This window comes from Phocoena phocoena, chromosome 16 (assembly GCF_963924675.1).
Source record: "Phocoena phocoena chromosome 16, mPhoPho1.1, whole genome shotgun sequence".
Taxonomy (NCBI): Eukaryota; Metazoa; Chordata; class Mammalia; order Artiodactyla; family Phocoenidae; genus Phocoena; species Phocoena phocoena.
Genome location: NC_089234.1, coordinates 353,311 through 374,013, shown reverse-complemented (window position 1 = coordinate 374,013; position 20,703 = coordinate 353,311). Strand labels below are relative to the sequence as shown.

Genomic DNA, 20,703 nt, shown 5'->3' with positions numbered 1-20,703 from the left:
ACAGTGTCCCCAGCGCCCCTCGGGGCTGGAGCGGCCCCCAGCCATGCACAGTGCATGGGGCCGGGGGTCCCCATCACCCTGTGGCCGTCACCTCCAGGTGAAGTGGGACGCCGCCTTTGTGGTAGCATCCAGCCGGGAAGCCCGGCGCTCCTCAAACTCCTCGCACCCTCCCTGGCGAGAGAGGCATTGCCTTTGGGTATGTTCTCATGAAACAGGAGGAATGTCCCTGCTTCCTGCACACGTTGGGTGCGGTTGGTGTTGAAGGTTTTAAATCCCCGCCAGGGACATGTGACCGCCTGGTACAGCGTTGTGTAGTCAGGTTGTATCCGAAAAGCCATCCTGCGTGAGAGGAAGGAGGGCCATGCGGAGGAGTCCCCGGAGGGAACCGTGGCCAAGGACAGCGGGCAGCTTCCAGGGAGGGACGGTGGGTGCCAGACCCAGGACTGTACAAGCCACATGAGACACAGGCATTTGCTGGTTATACAGCTAATTATATCAACTGACCACGGTGAGCTCAGGAAATAGAACCCTGTGGACCCCACCCCGCAGGAGCCCCTGGAACGTCCATGCCCCGTTGTGACCCCAGAGAAAATCCAAATTGCTGGTGGACACGTGAGAAAACGTTTGACTTCATTACTATCAGGCAGCACAAAATACACCCGCTGCGAAAACCTTCCCACAAGCGCCAGGTTGGCGAGAACCGGAATGCTGGACGGTGGCCCGAGTCGGCGGGGAGCGGGGAGCGGCCCTGCGCCTCTGCCAGGCTGTAGGGGGGATGGAGTGGACCAGCCTCTTTGGAAAACAGTCTGGCATCCGATAGTGGGTGGGGATGCCTGCACTTGTGTCCCAGCAACTTCAGTCTGGGCACCTGCCCCAGAGACACATGACCCATGGGCCAGAGACCCCCGGGGGGCGTGCTGAGGGGGCCGGCACCGCCCAGCAGGGTCCTGGAGGTCCCTGGCCACCTGCAGGCAGCCCCGCTGCGTCGGTACAAGCTAAGGCCGGGGTGCGGATCCGGCAGACCCCAGGGCATCTGCCAGGCCCCAGACTCCCCCAAGGGGTAAGGAGTCCAGCGGGGCATCTCCCCAGCATCTGTGGGCCGGGAGCTGGGCTGGGCCTGGGGATCTGAAAGCAGGTGCGGAGCATTTGAAATGCAGAATGACCCATGGGTCCTGCGGCCCCACGTGGCCCTGGCTCGCAGTCTGTGTCTGCGGGGCAGGAGCTCCCGCACGGCTGGCGTGTTGCCGTCACTGGACAGCGGCCCGTGGCAGGAAGCCAGCACTGCCCTGTAGGACCCAGACTGGCGACAGGGGCTGCCTTGGGAAGCCGCGTCCTCTTGCCTCCCAAGCCCCCCTCCCAGCCAGGATGGGGGTTGAGTCTGTGCCCACACAATTACAAGGGGGGCCCTCTTTCCTGCCCTGGGTGGTCTCCCCCTCAGATCTCCCCCCAGAGCCCACCCAGGGAGCGCCTTGCTGGGCAGTAGTGAGGGGTGAGGTGCGAGCTCCAGTAGGCTTTCTGGGTCTGCCCGGAAGGCTGGCTCTATACCCAGGAGATGGAGCTGGCCGGCAATGACCAGGTCAGGCCACGTGGGCAGTGGCAGGAGGGAAGTCTCCCCAAGCCTGCCGCAGCCCCTGGTGGGTGCCCGGAGGCGAGGCTGGAGCACAGGCGTCTGGAGGAGCCTCGCTGGCTTTTCTGTGTGTAGCACGTCACCCCGCACACACACACACACACACACACACACACACACACACACACACACAGAAAAAAAAGGTCTGTCTCAGCCCGTGAAGCCCCTGCTAGCCTCCAGGTACCGTCCCCTTGAGTGTGGATCGGGGCCTCATGGCGTGAGGCTGAGGGCCCATGGGGTAATGAGCTGCCCCTCTGGGAAGAGCACAGGCTCCCATCTATCAGGGCTGGAATTTTGGGGCGGGTGGTGGACTGAGGGGTCCTAAATGGCCAACACCTGCTTCCCGGTCTCTCCATCTCCTTGTCTTTGGCCCATTAGCCAAGGCGGCCCAGCACCCCCGCCTGCCCTACTTGGGCCGTGGATTCAGGCAAGGAAGGGTCATTCTTCCTGCCTGGGCCAGAGCAGGATGGACCAGGGGGGCGGGCTGCGGGCCCCAGAGGGAGGTGACCGTGGGCACAGTGTCCGGGATCCGTCACCGTGTGGCAAGACCTGCCCTGGGAGTGTTGGGAGCCTGCAGCGTCCCTCAGTGCTGTCCCGGAACTTGCTTCAGCTGAATCCCACCTTCCCGTTGTAGCAGTGGGCTTTCAGAGGAGCTAAGACCGGTGAATGGAGGCGTTAGCCACACGGAAGCAGTGACTCAGGACCCATGGAAGTTACCCCACAGAGTCACGCAGAGAGTCCCCCCAGCAGGAGCTCCCCCCAGTAGGTGCTTTCCCCAGCGGGTGCTCCCCGTGAATGGGTGCAGGTCTCCAGCTTCCCCGAGGAGCTCCCACCTCACCAGGGCATCTTTCCGCTGGGCGGGGGCAGCAGAGGCCTGGGCCTGAGCAGGAAGCCGTGCCATGGTTCTGCCCTGGGCTCCCAGCTCCTGGCTACACAGCTGCGTGCCAACAGCCAGTGGAGAGTCAGCGAGGCCGCTGTAGGGGGACTGGCTCACTCACCCTCCTAAATAACCAAGCCACGGGGTCCTCAGGCTGTTCACTGTGCAGGCGTCTGTGTGTACGTGTGCGTGTGTGCACACGGTGCCCAGGTGTCTCTCTAACCAGGCCTCGCGGGCATCCCTGGGAGCCTCGGGCTCTCCTGAGTCGTGGGGGTCCTGGGTGGGGCAGAGAGGCCCCCAGGTGGAGCGAACCCGGGGAACCAGCCGGGAGATTTGGAAGCTGAGGTTTCTGGTTCATGAGCCTCTCAGCCGCCCCAGTCTAATCGTGTGCTCTGCTTTCTGCTATGCCCCGTCCACCCTCCTCCCACGGTCAGTACAACACGGGAGCCCAGCAAGGGCTCTCTGCTCTCAGAGCTGCCTTTTCCTCATCCATCTTAACCACCCCCCCACCAAGAGAAACAGTTGGGAGGGCCCAGGAGGATGTCATTGAGCCCCTCCCTGAACTGAGAAGGAACAGATGTGGGATGAGCCTAGTCACACGGGAGGACCTGCCGCGTCCCCCTCCTGTGGCCCCCCCCCCGCCCCGCATACCGCACGCTGCTTGGCCAGACACACACACAGCGGCTCCCCACACTGCTGCTTTCGTTCTGGGTTTAAACCCTTCATCTCCTTTGCTGTGGTCAAGGCCCCTGTGCAGTACAGGTGGGAGAATTTCAAGGGCAGGAGATGGTAGGCTCCTTTTAGGACCCGGCAGCTTGGGTACCCGTGAGAACATCCTGTGTGCTGGAAGGATGGAGCAAGGAGGCTGGAGGGAGAGCTAGGTAGGGGGGCGGAAGCAGGGGCACCTCTCTTCTGTAGCACCCCCAACTCACCCCGACCCTCCTCCCTCTCACCCCGACCTCCACCCCCAACTCACCCCGACCTCCACTCCCAACTCACCCCGACCCTCCTCCCTCTCACCCCGACCTCCACCCCCATCTCACCCCGACCTCCACCCCCAACTCACCCCGACCCTCCACCCACACCTCTCCCTGAGTCTCCGCCCTGCCCTCCGAGTCGGGTGTCCAGGACCTTTCCTGACCCTCGGGCCTGCTCCCCCAGGCCCAGCTCCCAGCCTGGCTCCCTCAGTCCCCTCCCCTCCTTAGGCTGGTGGTGCCTGAACACGCAAATACACGGAGCTAACCAGGGTGTCAAACGGCCCAGAAAAGGGCTGTGAGGTACAGGGCGTCTGATGTGTGAGCCTGTGTATTGTGTGCACCCATCGATGAACGTGTGTGTGCATATGTGACTCGCGTGAGTACGTGTGGGCACGTGTGTGGATGTGTGGGATTTGCATGCCTGTGCACCGAAGTTAGTAAATGTGTGAGAGCTGTGTGCACACACCGGACAGATTGTGTTAGCACGCTCCGTGCACACACGTGTGTGTGAGTGTGGGTGGCACGACCACAGCTGAGTCAGACCAGGAGGTGGAGCCCGCTGTGTGGGCGCCTCGGAGTCTAGCTGTGCAGGAGCCAGGCGACTGTGTCCTCCACGTGCACCGCCCGGGGCCGTTGTCCGGGCGGCTCTGCAGCCGCGGTGTCATGAGCGTGTTCTCGCGTGTCCCGTGACTGTCGTAGGCTCACGTCACGTTCATGGGCTGGCGGCTCCCCGCGCACGGCTGTGCCTTCGTGGCAACAGCTCCGTCTTCCCTCACCTGCTCGCAAGCTGGAAAGGTGAGGCTCCCTGCGTGCCCACTGAGGTCTGTGTGCTGAGCCCGTGGGGCCGGGCCAACGGCGGGGGGCCGCACAGTCTGGGACGAAGGGCAGACTGGGCAAACACCTGCTCCAGCGGCAGCTGATGGTACGGCACATGCTCTGCGGCTCCTGACGTCCAGGAACCGTGGGATGTCGTCTGGTGGGGTTTTTTAAGACATTGCCGAAAACCTCGTTCCCGACATAGAATGAAACGTTGCGGCGTGGCGTCTGCTTCCCAGGAGCTGTCTGGACGTTGGGGGCTGCGGGGGCCTGTCCCCAGGCCCGCGGCCCCTCTGCCGGCGCCCGCAGCTCAGCCCAGGCCTGTCTTGCAGGAGAACGTGTCCCTGGCCGACATCCTCTCCCTGCGGGACAGCGGTCTCAGCGAGCGGGAGGCCTGGGCCGTGTGCCTGGAGTGCAGCCTGTCCATGAGGAGCGTCGCGCACTCGGCCATCTTCCAGACCCTGTGCATCACGCCCGACACCCTGGCCTTCAACACCAGCGGGAATGTGTGCTTCATGGAGCAGCTCAGCGGTGAGGCCTGGGCGGGCACCCGCAGGGGAACGTGAGCGCAGAGTCCAGCGGACGCGGGCCCTCCCTGGCCCGATGGTCCGGGAGCCGGGTTTCCATGGTAACCTGCTGGTACCTCCGCCCCTCCCCACCGTTGTGAGGCTCGGGATGCGCTGGTTCTCGCAGCTCCCCATCCCGGGAGAGCCTGGAGGCCTGTCTTCCCCAGTGACCCGGGTGGGGAGTAGTGGGAACGGAGGGTCGCTGTGTGACCCGGCGCCTTCTCTTCCCTTCCCAGACGACCCTGAGGGAGCCTTTGTCCCCCCGGAGTTCGATGTGACTGGGAACACCTTTGAGGTAAGTGGCAGCAGGTGGACCAGTGCCCGGCCCCCCTCCTACCGTTACCTGGCAGCAGTGAGCGCCTGCGGTCGGCACGCCCACCTCTGTCCCCTCAGGTCCCCAGCGACTTGGCCGCAGCGATGGCCCGCGTCCGGCCACACGCTTCTCACTACAGCACGTAGCATGTTGTCTGAGTGCGAATTTACTATATTTAAGATGCTAAAAGCGCCTGAAATTACCGGTGGTGACTGACGGGGGTCACAGCTCCTCTGAGGGATTGGCAGGGGCAGCTCACGGCCCCAGAGAATCACCCATGAGAGTGAGAGGCAGCCACGCCTAGGACAAGGCCAAGGTCACCGAGGCCTCCGGGGCCCCTGGGCACCCCCAGTGCAGCGAGGTGGGCAGGGGGCCTAGAGAAGGGAGGGGGCCCGCTCATGCTGCTTTCACTTTCTAAAAAGAGTCTCCTGCTGTGTCTTAGCTTCTGGAACCTCCTTTTATGTGATTTCCCTAGACTCTTCCGCACTGGGTGTCATGGCCTTCGTGGGGGGAGGCCTGGTGGGGTCAGCGCTGCTCCCCGTGGCCTCCGTGTGTCCAGTGAGAGCTCCCAGCGGGCTGGCGGGGTCGCTTGCAGAGCAGGGCAACTCTTTCCTGCGGGGCTGCCTGAGGTGCGCTCCCACCACCGCCCAGAGACCCCTCACACCCCCTCCTGCGGGATCGGTTCCGCTGGGATTGCCAGGGGTTGCGCTCCTGTCGGTCAGGTGGTGGGGTGGGGACCCCCTCTGTGGGAGAGCCCATTTCCATCCAGTTGCTCAGCTTTTCTCCCTGTATTTTCGTCCGTTTTGTCAGGACTGCAAATGCCATGTCCACCGTGTGTCTCACTTCCTTGATGGCAGCGGTTCTCAAACTTTTTGGTTCTTGGAACCCTTTACACTCCTAAAAATCACTGAGTGCCCAAAGAGCTTTGTTTGTATGAGTTATATCTGCCAGTACTCACTGTATTACAGGTTAAAACGGAGAAATGCATGAAAAGTCTACCTATTAATTAACTCAGTGACAACCGTAAACCCATTGCATGGTAGCACATATAAAATACTTCCGTGAGAAATGACAGTATCCCCTCCAAAAACACAGTGAGGAGAGTGGCATCGCTTTACGTGTTTGTAAATCTCTTGAATGCCCGGCTCAGCAGAGGCCTGGGTTCTCACGGCCACGTCTGCGTCCAGTCTGCTGTGACAGCACAGGCCCGCGGCCCTGGCAGCCTCCACGGCCTGTTGCTGGGAAATTGTTTGGCCTCTGGAACCGCGCTTTGAGAAAAGCTGCCTGAAGCCCTCGTCTGATGGAAAATAATGTTTCTCATTTCTAATATAGTCCAAGTATTGGTGTTTTCTTTCACTGTGTTTTTTTTGTGCCTTAAGAAACCTTGCCAGCCACAAGATCCAACAGATATTTACTGACATTTTCTACCAAGAGTTTTAAAGTTTTGTTCTTCACATTTAATCCGCCTGAGGCTGCTTTTTTTTTTTAATATTTATTTATTTATTTGGCTGTGCCAGGTCTTTAGTTGCGGCAGGTCTTTTAGTTGCAGGATCTTTAGTTGCAGCATGTGGGATCTAGTTCCCTAAGCAGGGATCGAATCAAACCCGGGCCCCCGGCATTGGGAGCGTGGAGTCTTAACCACTGGACCTGCAGGCAGTCCCAAGGTGGATTTGTAATGTATGTGAGGCAGGGACCCAGGTTCATTGTTTTATGTGGATATAACCGGTGCATGTGAGGCAGGGACCCAGGTTCCTTGTTTTTATGTGGACATAACCGGTGCTCCCAGCATTGGGAGCGTGGAGTCTTAACCACTGGACCTGCAGGGCAGTCCCGAGGTGGATTTGTAGTGTATGTGAGGCAGGGACCCAGGTTCATTGTTTTTATGTGGATATAACCGTTGCTCCCAGTTGTTAATTGGTTGGCCCCGGTGCACGTCACCTAAGCCATATACACCCCAGTTTCAGACAAAAATGGGTCTGCTTCCCGGGCCTCTGCCCTAGTCCATGGCGGTCTGCCCACCGCTGCACTAAAGCTGCGTTTATTGACCGCAGCTCCGCCACGAGCCCAGCATCTCACAGCGAACGTGCCCGGTCCCTGTTCTTTTCAGAAGCGTTCTGACTATGCTCAACTCTTTATTCTTCCACATCAATTTGAGAATTAGTATCAAGTTCCAGGAAAAGCTCTGTTGGCGTTTTGACTAGAATGGCTCTGAATGTGTAGATGAGTTTGGGGAGAATTCATACGCCTATGGTATGTTACACGTGTTATACCTCTCCATTTATTTAGCTCTCATTTACTGTCTCAGTAACATTTGAAAACCTTTATTGTAAGTTTTACTTGGATATCCTTTACTAGTTTATTCTCAGGAATGAGATATTTTCTGACTCTATTCTAAATGGGTGGTCATCTTTCTAATCACATTTTTTTGCTTTTTGGGGCAAGTCTACAGAAATGCAGTTTGCTTTACCATCTTAATCTTACATCAGCCATCTTGGTAAATTCTTTTATTATTTCTGCTAACTTACAGAGTCTTTTAGTTTCTTTATTTAACTGATCAAATCACCAGCAGAAGGTGGCAGGCAGTGTTGATGCCACTGTCCAAGGGCTTGCTGCCAGGTTCCCCTTCCAAGTGTCCTGAGCGGGCCTGGAGCATCGCTGTGACGGGGTCAGTGATTTCTCCACCATCCTAAGAGAGTCTTCCCACCTCCCCACCCTGGATGACATTTGCAGCGGCCCCCTGAAGTCCCCAGTGTGCCAGAGGGATGGAGTTCTATCAGGAAATGCTTCTGCATGCTTTGAAATGATCATTAAGATGTTAATATCTCCCTTTTTTATTTTCTAGCATTAAATCAACCTTTCCTACTTAGAGAAACCTAAGCTGGCTGTGTCCTATTTTTTCTTTACACCATTGTATTTGATTGACTAATGCCTGCTTTGGGTCTCTGTGTATTTTTCTCGAGTGGACTGGTAGTTTTCCATTCTGTTGATGTTTTTTGTTTGTTTGTTTGTTTGTTTTGCGGTTTGCGGGCCTCTCACTGTTGCGGCCTCTCCCGTTGCGGAGCACAGGCTCCGGACACGCAGGCTCAGCGGCCATGGCTCACAGGCCCAGCCGCAACGCAGCATATGGGAATCTTCCCAGGCCGGGGCACGAACCCGTGTCCCCTGCATCGGCAGGTGGACTCCCAACCACTGCACCACCAGGGAAGCCCTCTGTTGATGTTTTTGACTCGTGTGAGCCCTCAGGACTATGCTGGCTGTATGTAAGTGCCCCCGCTTCCTTTGCCGTGTAATAGTTTATGTAAGAATGGGATGGTCTGTTCCTTCAAAGTCTGGTCAAACTTACTTATGAAGCCATCTGTTTCCTTGGAGCAAAGATTTTTAATTGCTGCTCTATTTTTAATAATTATAGGATTTATCTGTTTTGTATTTCTTCTTGAGTCAGCTTCTTGGTAAACCATATGTTTCTAAAAATTTACCCATTGTTACCTGTGTTTTTAAAGTTGCAGGTGAGGTCCTTTCTGAATCACTGCGTCATCGTAGGTGCCCTGTTCCACTCCTTGGATAATTTATTTGTACTTTCTCTTGCCAGCCTTGCCGAGGGGGTGGGGTTATATATTTTCTTAGTTTTGTCAACAGAAATAATCAATAACAATTCATAACAGGAAAGGAAAGAGTGTTATGTGAGCCAAACTGAGGACTACAGCCTGAGAGACACAGGTTCAAGAGGCATTTGAACCGTGTTCCGCAGGCTGCAGAATGGGGGAGGCTTGTAAAGGCCAAATCCACAGAATTCCTGAAGCTGTTTGTCAGGAATCAGGATTGGAGCTGCAAGAAGTAAGGGTGCTGGCTCAGCACGATTGGCTGGGGTCTGAAATGGTAGCATAGTTACCAGGAGAGACTTGAGACCTAAGGCTGTGGGTGGCAGCTGCTGGCAAATACTGTTTTGAGAGCGGCCGGTGGCGTCATTGAGTCTGAGAGGGTCCCGAATTCAAGTTCTCAGGGATGCAGGAATGTGTCTAAAACCACATCCACAGCAGCCACCCGGCTCCATCCTGGATGCCTGAACCACAGTTACTCCATTTCGATTTTTAAATATATCCTTTTCTTTAACGTTAAAGCAGTTGTACAATGCGTGTTCAGCAGGCCTTAAGACAGGCTGCTCTAGATGAATGGATAAGGAAGATGTGATATATGTATATATGTGATACACACACACACACACACACACACACACACACAACGGAATACTACTCAGCCATAAAAAAGAATAAAATAATGTCCTTTGCAGCAACATGGATGGACCTAGAGATTATCAGGCTAAATGAAGTACATCAGAAGGAGAAAGACAAATACCATATGATATCACTTATGTGTGAAATCTAAAATATGACACAAATGAGCTTTACAAAACAGAAACAGACACACAGACATAGAAAACAGACTTGTGGTTGCCAAAGGGGAGGCGGGTAAGGGAGGGGTGGATTGGGTTTGGGATTAACAGATGCAAGCTATTATATACAGGATGGATAAACAACAAGGTCCTACTGTATAGCACAGGGAACTATATTCAATATCCTGTGATAAACCATAATGAAAAGAATACGAAAAAGAATATATATATGTATAACTGAGTCTCTTTGCCGTACAGCAGAAATTAACACAACAATATAAATCAACTGTACTTCAATAAAATAAAACTTTTAGAAAGACGGGCTGCACGTGAGTGCGGCTAACACGGCAGCAGCGAGCACACAATGATTTGCCCCCAGAAGGACTTGCCGGGCCTCCTCTCTGCACCAGTCAAGTCCACCACCTTCCAGAAGCCTTCCCAACCGGTGGATCCCGTGGGGATTTCTCACCTCTCTGATGTCCTGTAGCCCTGATCTCCTTAGCAGCCCTTCGTGTAGTGAGTGCTGGGTGAATGTCAATAATGGGTGTCATTATTGTTATTAATATTATTAAATGACTGTTATTCCCTTTGCCCTCCTGGAGCACAGGGACATGTATCTTAAAACAAAACAAAACAAAAAAAAGACGGGCTGCTCTGACCAGTACAAAGTTCAAGCCAAATCACATACGAGCCAAAGCGACTTCCCCAAACCTCCATACGTGGAAGTTTCTTCCAACAGCTTTTCAAAGAGCCCACCTTGTATGGTGTGAGGTCTCCTGTCCTGTCTTGGTTTCTTCTTCTCCATCAATTCTGCTCTTATGTTCCAGTCTCTTTCTTCTTGTACTTGTTTCGAGTTTAGTGAGTTTTCCTAACTTGAGTTGGACACACAGCTCATCAGTCTGAGCTTTTCTTCTTTCCTAATATTAGGGTCAACACCTAAAGCTAAGAATTTCCCTCCGAACACGAGTTTTGCCACTCGGCATATGCGGTATCATTCACTTCTAGGTGTTTCTTTATTTTGTTAAAAAAAGACTTTTTGATGTGGACCATTTTTAAAGTCTTTATTGAATTTGTTACGATATTGCTTCTGTTTTATGTTTTGGTTTTTTCGCTGCGAGGCATGTGGGATCCTAGCTCCCAACCAGGGATCAAACCCACACCCGCTGTGTTGGAAGGCGAAGTCTTAACCACTGGACCACCAGGGAGGTCCCTCTCCGTGTTTCTTGATTTCCATTGGGATTTCTTCTGAAAGAGTGGGCTGGTGCTTCTTGTTTTTACTGTGATGCAGGCAGACCTCACTTCATTGCACTTCACATTATTGTGTTTTGCAGATACTGCATTTTTTACAAACTGAAGGTTTGTGGCCGCCCTGCCTTGAGCACGTCTGTCGGTGCTGTTTTCCCAGCTGCATTTGTTCACTTCGTATCTCGTCACGTTTGGGGACTTTTCACGATATGTCAAGCGTTATAATTATTAGCTTTGTCCTGGTTGTCCGTGATCCGTCATCCACTCACTGCCCTCCCCAGTCCCTTCCTTGGCCTCCCTGATCCTCGAGACACAACAGTATTGAAATCAGGCCAATCAGTAACCCTGCAATGGCCTCTAAGGGTTCAGGTGAAAGGCAGAGCCACAGGTCCCTCCCCGCGCGTTGGGCCATTCGGGTCTTCTTTCGCTTTGTCGCTTTTCCTCTTTTGCCGAGTTGTCTGCTCCTTACTCTGAGGTGTAGACGGCACTGTACCCCTCCCTTTGCAGACAAAGCGAGTCCAGCAACGGAAGTGAGCCGCCATCCACTCTCCAAGTGACAGAGCTCCCTGGGTGGAGGGGCTTTCCCGGGTCAGGGACCCCACCTGCTGCAGGGTGTAGGGACAGGCAGGCCCACGACAGGGAGGGAGGAGTGATGGTGGTCCACGCTCAGGGGGCAGGGAGAGACTGTCGTTAGCGGGAGGGAAGGGGGCTCCCCCTTCCTTTTTAATGCTTCCTGTCCCTGGAATCTTCCTATCATGACAAGTTTTCTTCTCTGAGTCGCCGTAATTCCTAGCGGGTGGTTGGTGACTTTCCCTGTTGCTCCTCCCATGGGGCAAGCAGGTCCTTCTCGCCTCACACCTGTGTCAGCACGGGCGCCCCGATCCCGGTGTTGGCACCGCCCATGATTCTGGGGTCCCCGCTCGGTGTTCAGATGGCAGCAGAGCAGGTGGGATCCTGCCTCATGGGCCGTGGTCCACCGGGGCACGGACTTGATGCGAGTACGGTTCACAGGATCACCACTAGGGGGCTTCCAAGACAGGAATTAAAGGCGGAAAGACCTCGAGGGCCAAAGACGCTGGTGCTGGCCAGTGTGTAGTGGACAGTGTCATCTGACAGCCAATGAGAAGTTTGTTTGCTGAGTTATTTTCAAACTAAAAGAGATGGATGGATAGATGAAGGTGGACAGAGGCAGAAAGATATAGATACGGATACAAAGAAAAGTAGGAAGGAAGGGAGGGAGGAAGGAAAAGTAAATGTGGGTGGCAGATGGAGAGGGAATGGACAGATGGATGGATGGATGCACGTGTGGGAGGGTAGACGGGCACCAGTGTTCCTGGAGGGACGACAGGGCGTGGACAGCAGGAGCAGGTACCCTGGGCAGAGCCACATCTCACCCTCAGGGCTGTGACTTGCTGGGGACCTCACTGCTGCGGCCTAGCCTGGGCTAGTAGGATCTGCCTTTCCTTCCACCCGCAGCACCCAGCAGGGCTCCCAAACCAAGGCGTCTGCCTGAGTCTGTGCAGCAGCTTGACCTACTTTTGGCCCCTTCAGGAAGCCCTGGGTGCTGGCTCCGTGGGGACCCAGATGGAGGCCCCTGGGTGCAGAGGGCGAGGTCAGCGTGTGAGGTGGGGAGCGGGCTGCCGTCCACCTGGGGACCAGGGCGGGGGTGCCAGTGTCTCCCGTGAGAGGCTGGCGGCGGCCCAGGGGCCCGGCCTCGTGCACAGGGAGAGCGGACAGACTCCGGGCCATCAGGGTGGGCACCAGCCGTGTTCACAGGGCCCCGAGCGGGTAGCCGGACACCCTCCTGAGCAGGCTGGCGTTGTCTGTAGGTGACGAGATTGTGGGCCTGAGAGGTCAGTGGCTTCAGTGGAAAATGATAGAATAAAAGACTGCAGAGGTCAGCGGAAGGCAAGATACATCCCCCTAAGTACATAGCTTTCCTTTGTGTTGGTAGTTACCAGTTCGAGAGGAAATGGAAAATGTCCCACGTATAACAGCCACGACCACAGAGAGCCCGGGAGTGAACATGGCAGGAAGGGTTGAAAGTGCACAGCAAACCACTTTTCTAAAGATGAAAAAACAAGGCACGAGAAAATGAGGAGATGGACCCTGTCCCGACACTATTTTTTCCAGCTTTACTGCGACAAAACTGACATTCAGTGTTGTGTAAATTCAGGGCCTACAGCCTAACGACTTGATACACTTAACATATTTCAAAACTGCTTCCCCGTAGGGTTAGTCAACACCTGACACCTCCACCACTAATTACCATTCGTTTGGGTGGTGAGAACATTAAAGGTCTACTCTCTTAGGAACTTTGAAGTATACAGTACAGTATTGTTGACTGGAGCCACCAAGCTGTGCATTAGATGCCAAGAACCTATTCGTCTCATAACTGGAAGTTTGTGCCCTTTGACCAGTGTCTTCTCATTCCCTGCCGCCCACAGGCCCCTGGCAACCTCCATTCTACTCTCTGTTTCTATGAGTTCAGTTTTTTAGATTCTGCGTGTAAGTGAGATCATACAGTATGTCTTTCTCTGTCTGACTTATTTCACTTAGCATAATGCCCTCAACGACCATCCTTGTTTCTTGCAGCTGAGTAATATTCCATTGTGTATATAGACCACATTTTCTTTATCCATTCACCCAAAGACACGTAGATTGTTTCCATGTCTTGGCTTTTGTGAATAATGCTGCAGTGAACATGGGGCTGCAGATATCTCTTCGAGAGCCTGATTTCATTTCCTTTGGACATACACACAGAAGTGGGATTGCTGGATCATATGGAGGTTCTATTTTTATTTTTTTGAGGAACCTCCACGTTGTTTTCCACAGTGACCGCACCAATTTACACTCCCACCAACAGTGCACAAGGGTTCCCTTTTCTCCACATTCTCACCCACACTTGTTATCTCTTGTCTTTTTGATAACAGCCATTCTAACAGGTGTGAGATGACAGCTCATTTTAATTTTGATTTGCATTTCCCTGATGATTAGTGACGTTGAGCATCTTTTCATGTACCAGTTAGTTATTTGTATGTCTTCCTGGGAAAATGTTTATTCAGTTGCTCTGCCCATTTTTTTAAAATAGCATCTTTTTTAAAAAAATTATTTATTTATTTGGCTGTGCCGGGTCTTAGTCGCAGCACGTAGGCTCTGACCATTAGGAGCATGGAGTCTTAGCCACTGGGCCACCAGGGAAATCTCCCTCTGCCCATTTTTTTTTTAAAATAAATTTATTTGTTTATTTATTTTTGGCTGCATTGGGTCTTCACTGCTGCGCATGGGCTTTCTCTAGCTGTGGCGAGTGGGGGCTACTCTTCGTTGCGGTGCGTGGGCTTCTCGCTGTGGTGGCTTCCCTTGTTGCAGAGCACGGGCTTTAGGTGCACGGGCTCAGTAGTTACGGCACGTGGGCTCAGTCGTTGTGGCTCGCGGGCTCTAGAGCGCAGGCTCAGTAGTTGCGGCACACGGGCTTAGTTGCTCTGCAGCATGTGGGATCTTCCCGGACCAGGGCTCGAACCAGTGTCCCCTGCATTGGCAGGTGGATTCTTAACCACTGCGCCACCAGGGAAGTCCCTCTGCCCATTTTTTAATCAGATTATTTTGTTGCTCTTGAGTTGTGTGAGTTCTTTATCTACTTCAGATATTAACCCCCTATGAACCACCTCTGAGGTAAACGGTTTGCAAATATTTTCTCCCATAGGTTGCCTTTTCACGTTGTTAATTGTTCTTACGCAGAAGCTTTTTAGTTTGATGTAGTTCCATTTATTTGTTTTCTCTTTTGGTGCTTGTGCTTGTGGTGTTATGTCCAAAAAAATCATTGCCAAGACCAATGTCAGGGAGCTTTCCCCCTATGTTTTCTTCTATGATTTCCATGGTTTTCAGGTCTTATGTTTAATTCTTTAATCCATTATGAGTTAGTTTTTGTGTGTGGTGTAACATACAGGTCCAGTTTCATTCTTTTGCATGTGGCTGTCCAGTTTTCCCGATATCATTTATTGTAGAGACTGCCCTTTCACAGTAAGGGTTCTTTGCTTCCTTGTCAAATACTAGTTGACTGTATAGGCGTGGTTTTATTTCTGGGCTCTCAGTTCTGTTCCATGTGATGGTTCTTATGCCAGTACCGTACTGGTTTGATTACTAGAGCTGTGTAATACACACACCAGGAACTGTGATGCCTCCAGCTTTGCTCTTTCTCAGGATTGCTTTGGCTATTTGCAGTCTTTTGTGGTTCCATACAAACTTTTTGATTTTTTTTTTTCTATTTCTATGAAAATGCCATAGGAATATTGATAGAAATTGCATTCAGTCTATAGATGGCTTTGAGTAGGATGGACATTTTAACAATATTAATTCTTCTGATCCATGAACACAGGATATCATTCCAGTTATTTGTGTCTTCAACTTCTTTCATCAAAGTCTTATTCTTTGCAATATACATATCTTTCACCTACTTGGTTATATTTATGCCTAAATATTTTATTGTTTTTCCTAAATATTCTATTGTTTTTGATGCTATTGTGAGTGTGATTATTTTCTTTATTTCTTTTTTAGATATTTCATTGTTAGTGTATAAAAATGTAACTGATTTATGCATGCCGATTTTGTATCCTGAAATTTTACTGAATTTGTTGTTACTAAACGATTTTTGGTGGCATCTAAGATTTTCTATATATAAGATCATATCATGTGCAAATAGAGACAATTTTATTTCTTCCCTTCTAGTTTGGTTGCCTTTTATTTATTTTTCTTGCCTAATTGCTCTGGCTAGAACTTCCAGTGTGTTGAAAAGCAATGATGAGAGTGGGCATCCTTGTCTTGTTCTGATCTTAAAGGAAAAGATTTCAACCTTTCACCATTGAGTATGATGTTAGCTGTGAGCTTGTAATATGTGGCCTTTGTTATGTTGAGGTACATCCCTTCTATACCCAGTTCATTGAGAGTTTTTACCATGAAAGGATGCTGAATTTTGCCAAATGCTTTTTTCTGCTTCTATTGAGATGATCATATGATTTTTATGTTTTATTCTATTAATATGGTGACTCACAGTTACTGATTTGTGTATATTGACCCATTTTTCATCTTAGGGCCAAATCCCCCTTGACCATGGTATATGATCCTTTTAATTACTTTTGAATTTAGTTTGCTAATACTTTGTTGAGGATTTTCACATCTATATTCATCAGGGATATTGGTCTATAGTTTTCTTGTACTGTTCTTATCTGGTTTTGATGTCAGGGTAATGCTGGCCTCATAAAATGAGTTTGGGAGTGTTCCCTCTTCTTCAATTTTTGGAAGAATTTAGGAAGGATTGGTATTAATTCTTTAAATAAATGTTAGTAGAATTCACCAGTGAAATCATCTAGTCCTGGGCTTTTCTTTGTTGGGAGGTTTTTGATTACTGATTCGATCTCCTTACTAGTAATAGTTTGTTCAGATTATCTATTTCTTCGTGATTCAGTTTTGGTAGGTTGTAGGTTTCTAGGAATTCATCTATTTTTTCTAGGCTATCCAAGTTGTTGGCATATAAATAGTGGTCTCTTATGATCCTTTGTGTTTCTGTGGTATCAGGTGTAATGTCTCGTCCCTCATTTGTGATTTTATTTGAGTCCTCTCTTTTTTTCCCTAGTTAGTCTAGCTAAAGGGTCCACAACCAGGACAGAGGTTTGTCTGCCTCTCACCTGACACACAGCTGGGCAAGACTCCTGCCAGGTCCCTTGGCATATGTTGCTGGATCCCACAGCTCCCACAAAGGAAATTTTGTCCGCAGATGGATGCCAAATTGTTGTTGAGGGGGATACAATCTAGGGACAGCCATCTTGCTGGCATCCAAGTATTTCATCTTGTATGACGTTGGTCCTTCCCAAATTCTGCCACGTCAGTGATGTTACAATAAAATTCTAACCTTTTGGTTTTTTTGTTTTTAATGGGAATGGGGGAACCTATATATATATATTTTTTTAACCCTGACAAATGTGAAAATAATCAAACATTTTTGGGAAAGAAATGGAGGACCATTTGTCCACCAGGTATGAAAATGCACTCTGGGGAATTCCCTGGCAGTCCAGTGGTTAAGACTTGGCGCTTTCACTCCGATCCCAAGTTGGGGAACTAAGGTCCCACAAGCCACACGGCTCAGCAAAACAGAAAGAAAGAAAGAAAGAAACAGAGAGAGAGAGAGAGAGAGAGAGAGAGAGAAATAAAGAAAGAAAGGAAAGAAAGAAAGAAAGAAAGAAAGAAAATGCACTCTGAAGCTACCATAATTAAAATAGCACAGTAGCACAGTCTGGACAGAGGGAGAGATACAGAGTAAGAGGAGGGGAGGCCAGCCGAGCCTGGAGCCCCGGGGAGCTGAGGGCAGCAGGACGAGGGTTCAGGGTGGACAGAGGGTGGGCTCTTCTTTAACAGTGTGGGAGATGGAGGTGGCTCTCCATCAGGAAGGAGCCAAAACCAGATCCCTGCAGCGTGCCAGCTCACAGGTACAACCCACAGGGATTAGAGCTAGATGCTTTCAAATTATAGAAGTATTGGAAAAAGCAGAAGTAAGCTGTTTTTATTGTCGTGGGCTAGGGAAGGTCCTCTTAAGAAGGCAATAAAAAAATTATCCAGTTTCACAAATTAAACATTAGAATTTTTGAATGTCAAAAGACACATGAAAAAGTTGAAACATAAGTGACAGAATATACGTGTGACACACAGACCAGGGATCAGCCCCTTCGTGTGCCAAGAGTGCACTCAAAACAGGCAACAGCTCAGCAGACAAATTAGCAAAGTCCACGAATGGGCATAAAGAGGAAAATTTTAAACAGTGAATAGAGTTGAACAGATGCTTGGTCTCATTCACGGTCACAGAAACGCAGGTTAGCCCGAGACACTGAGCTTGGGGAAGCTGCAGAGGCCGCGAGCTGGAAGGGGGAGGCGGTCTGACCCACACACACACGCACAGACACACGCACACGGCTGGGCCGGTGACTCACAAGAGAAGCTCCTCAGCAGCTCCGAAAACTGCAAATGGAACGGATGTAGCCCAGATTGTAGCCCCACTTGCGGGGCCTGAGGCCTCGTGAACACACTGTGGATGCAGAGACGTCCACGTGAGGACGGCCACTGCAGCGCTGGTCACACAGCAAAACACAGGAACTGCCCTGAGTGGCGAGGGGCGGACCCCCACGTGCCCAGCTCCTGAGACAGACGCTGGCAGGGAGGTGGGTCAGGAGGGCGCGTCTCAGCCAGGCGGCCAGTGGAAACCAGACAGCCCTAGAACAACAGCAGGAGCCGGTGGTCCCAGACTTCCCCACAGGCCAGGAAGGTGGGGTCTGAGGGTCATGTGAGGAGGCAGGGCAAGACGTCCCTGACAGGACCCCACCACTCAGCCATGCTGAGGCTGGCCCTGGCTAGGTGTTGACCCTGGACCAGAGTGGGCCCAGGGCTGGAGGTGGGGGACTCACTGGTTGGGGAGGGGAGAGCACCAGGGCAGGGAGGTGGGGAGAGCTGGCCTCTGGGGGCCCGGCCTCTACTCCTGAGCTGTGTGACCCACCTCTCTGGAGCTGGCCCCCACCAGCTCCTCCTGGCCCAGCTGTGTGGCCCCGGCAGGTTCCTGAACCTCTCTGGTCTCAGCTTCCTGTGAGTGAAGCGGGGATGATGAAGCCCCACGTGCACGGTCCTGAGATGAGGCGAGAAGCCCAGATGGTGTTGGAGGACACCTGGCCGCAGGGGTCGGCAGCCCCTCCAGGACCTGAGGGCTGAGGCCTGCCCTGTGAGCCTGTCCCAGCGGGCATGGGGTGAAGAGCCCCACTCTCACAGGGGAAAACCCTGACTTCCAAACTGCAAGAAACCTTCCTTTCCTCCTCCTCAAATCGGTTTTTGAAGCATACACTTGAAAAAGAAAAGGCTGGCCCTTTGAAGACAGGGCCTGTGCCAGGCGAGGGCCTGTGCCAGGGAGGTGGGCTGGGGCTGGTGGCGCGGGGCCGGCACAGACCCCAGGCCCGGGAGCATGGGGGTGGCCCGGGGCCAGGAGAATCGCCGCGCTGGGGGCAGGGGAGGCGGCCCTGTAAAGCGCAGGTGCTCCTGGCCCAGAGGAGCAGCGGCTGCCTGGGGACAGGTGCTGCCCGGGAGGCTGCGAGGCCCTGCCCCACGCCCAGTGGGCTCTCTGGTGCTGCCACAGGCCCACATCTACTCTCTGGGGGCCACGCTGAAGGCAGCCCTCGACTATGTGACGGAGCCTGAGCCCCAGCCCAGGCTGAGCCGGGAGCTGGAAGCGCTGCTGGGCCAGATGCAGGCCGAGGACCCCCGGGACCGGCCCGACCTGCAGGTAGGCGCGAAGGCAGCCCCCGCTTCCCCCAGGCGCGGCCCTGCGCCCCACGCGCCCCCAGCCAGCGCGCACGCACAGCCAGCGCGCACACGCGGGCCCCCACCCGCCCATCACCCGGGCTCCTTACTTCTTTACTCTGCATTTTTGCGATGAACGGCATGCATTATAACCATCACGGGCAGGACAGAATCCGCTGGTTTCACAAAGCAGATTCTGTCCCACGGGGATCATGTAGCTCAGGACGCCCCGCTTCGTGATCCCGGCGCCTCGAGCGGCGGCGAGGGGGCGACGGGGGCTGGGGCGGGGCTGAGCGCTGGCTCCGGTCACAGAGCATCATCGCACTGTGCGAAGAGAAGATGCAGCTCACGTCCTCCTGCCGCCTGTGCCAGAGCCTCTCGGCTGCCGGGAGGAGGGTGCTCTCCATCGAGTCCTTCGGGGCGTTTCAAGGTAAGCACACAGGTGGACGAGCCTGCCCACACGCCCAGGCATGTGCACGCCCTCACACATGCACACATGGGTGTGCACAAGCATTAACACGATCACGTACACACACGTTCGCACCAGCGTACTCACCGTGTAAGCCACCCACGCTGACATGCACACGGATGCAGAGAGATCACATGTGCTCCCACAGCACACATGGGAACATACAAGCATGTGCAAACTCGGACACACCTATTTAGACTATTAACTCACACAGTGAGCACACCCCCAGTTTCCCACACGCACAAACACGTCTGCAAGCGTGCACACACTTACACGCTCTGACCCACAATTGGAGGTGAGAGGCAGGTCATATGGGAAGTGACTGCCCTCAGGACTGGTCACCTCTGTCCTCTTCTGTGGGCGTTGGGGACATGGACACAGCACCGCCAGTCTGGTGGCCACTTACTTCCTGGCCACACAAGCTGTTGCTGAAGCATCTGGGATTTTCATGGCTCACAAGGCATAATCTTGGGTGGCATTTTGAACAAATGCCAACGTCTGCTCTGCGCTGTGCTCGCAGCAGGGAGCCTGGAGGGTCCTGAGGGGAGGTGTGGAGCCTCTGGGGGTGGCAGGGCCCCTCCCCCAGCCAAGCAAGCGGCATTTGCCACCACGTTGGCGTTTGTGACACTGCAGCACCAGGCCCGCTGGCAGCTCTAACATCGGGGAGGGCGTTAACACTGAGAGCAGAGGCTCCGCTGAGGGGGCCGCAGGCCACTGGGAGGGGAGGGTGTGTGTCTCGAGGGGTTCACACAGACACGTGTGTGGAAGATTGTACGTCAGGACGAGCTGGGGCTGCTGCCGGATTTAATTTATTCCTTTGGGGAGTATCACTTGTGTAACCGTAATAGCAAAACCATGTGCTTTTTGGATGAGCTAATTAGACAGGCCTTAGGAAACCCCTTCGGGAAGCTCATCCTGGATTGGGTGGCGGGGGGGACCGAGACCTTCGGAGACTCATTACTTAGCCAAGATGGTGTGATTAAGGAAGCAGATGAGGACGTTTCTGGGCCAGTCCTGAGGGAAGGGGTGGGGGGCCTGGGAGGCCCCGTGCTCTCTGTGATGGGTGGGGGTCCAGGGGTCCTGCAGGAGTGGGTG

General features: G+C 53.1%; 1 protein-coding gene across 1 annotated transcript in view; it reads left to right on the top strand.

The window, feature by feature from the left end:
• The window catches only part of KNDC1 (kinase non-catalytic C-lobe domain containing 1), a 56,189-nt gene that overhangs the window by 1,612 nt on the left and 33,874 nt on the right, over positions 1 to 20,703 (top strand). The window contains exons 2-5 of the mRNA XM_065894739.1: positions 4,630 to 4,828; positions 5,100 to 5,158; positions 18,976 to 19,122; positions 19,452 to 19,569. Coding sequence (XP_065750811.1) covers positions 4,630 to 4,828; positions 5,100 to 5,158; positions 18,976 to 19,122; positions 19,452 to 19,569 — 523 coding nt within the window. The remainder of the gene's footprint in view (positions 1 to 4,629; positions 4,829 to 5,099; positions 5,159 to 18,975; positions 19,123 to 19,451; positions 19,570 to 20,703) is intronic.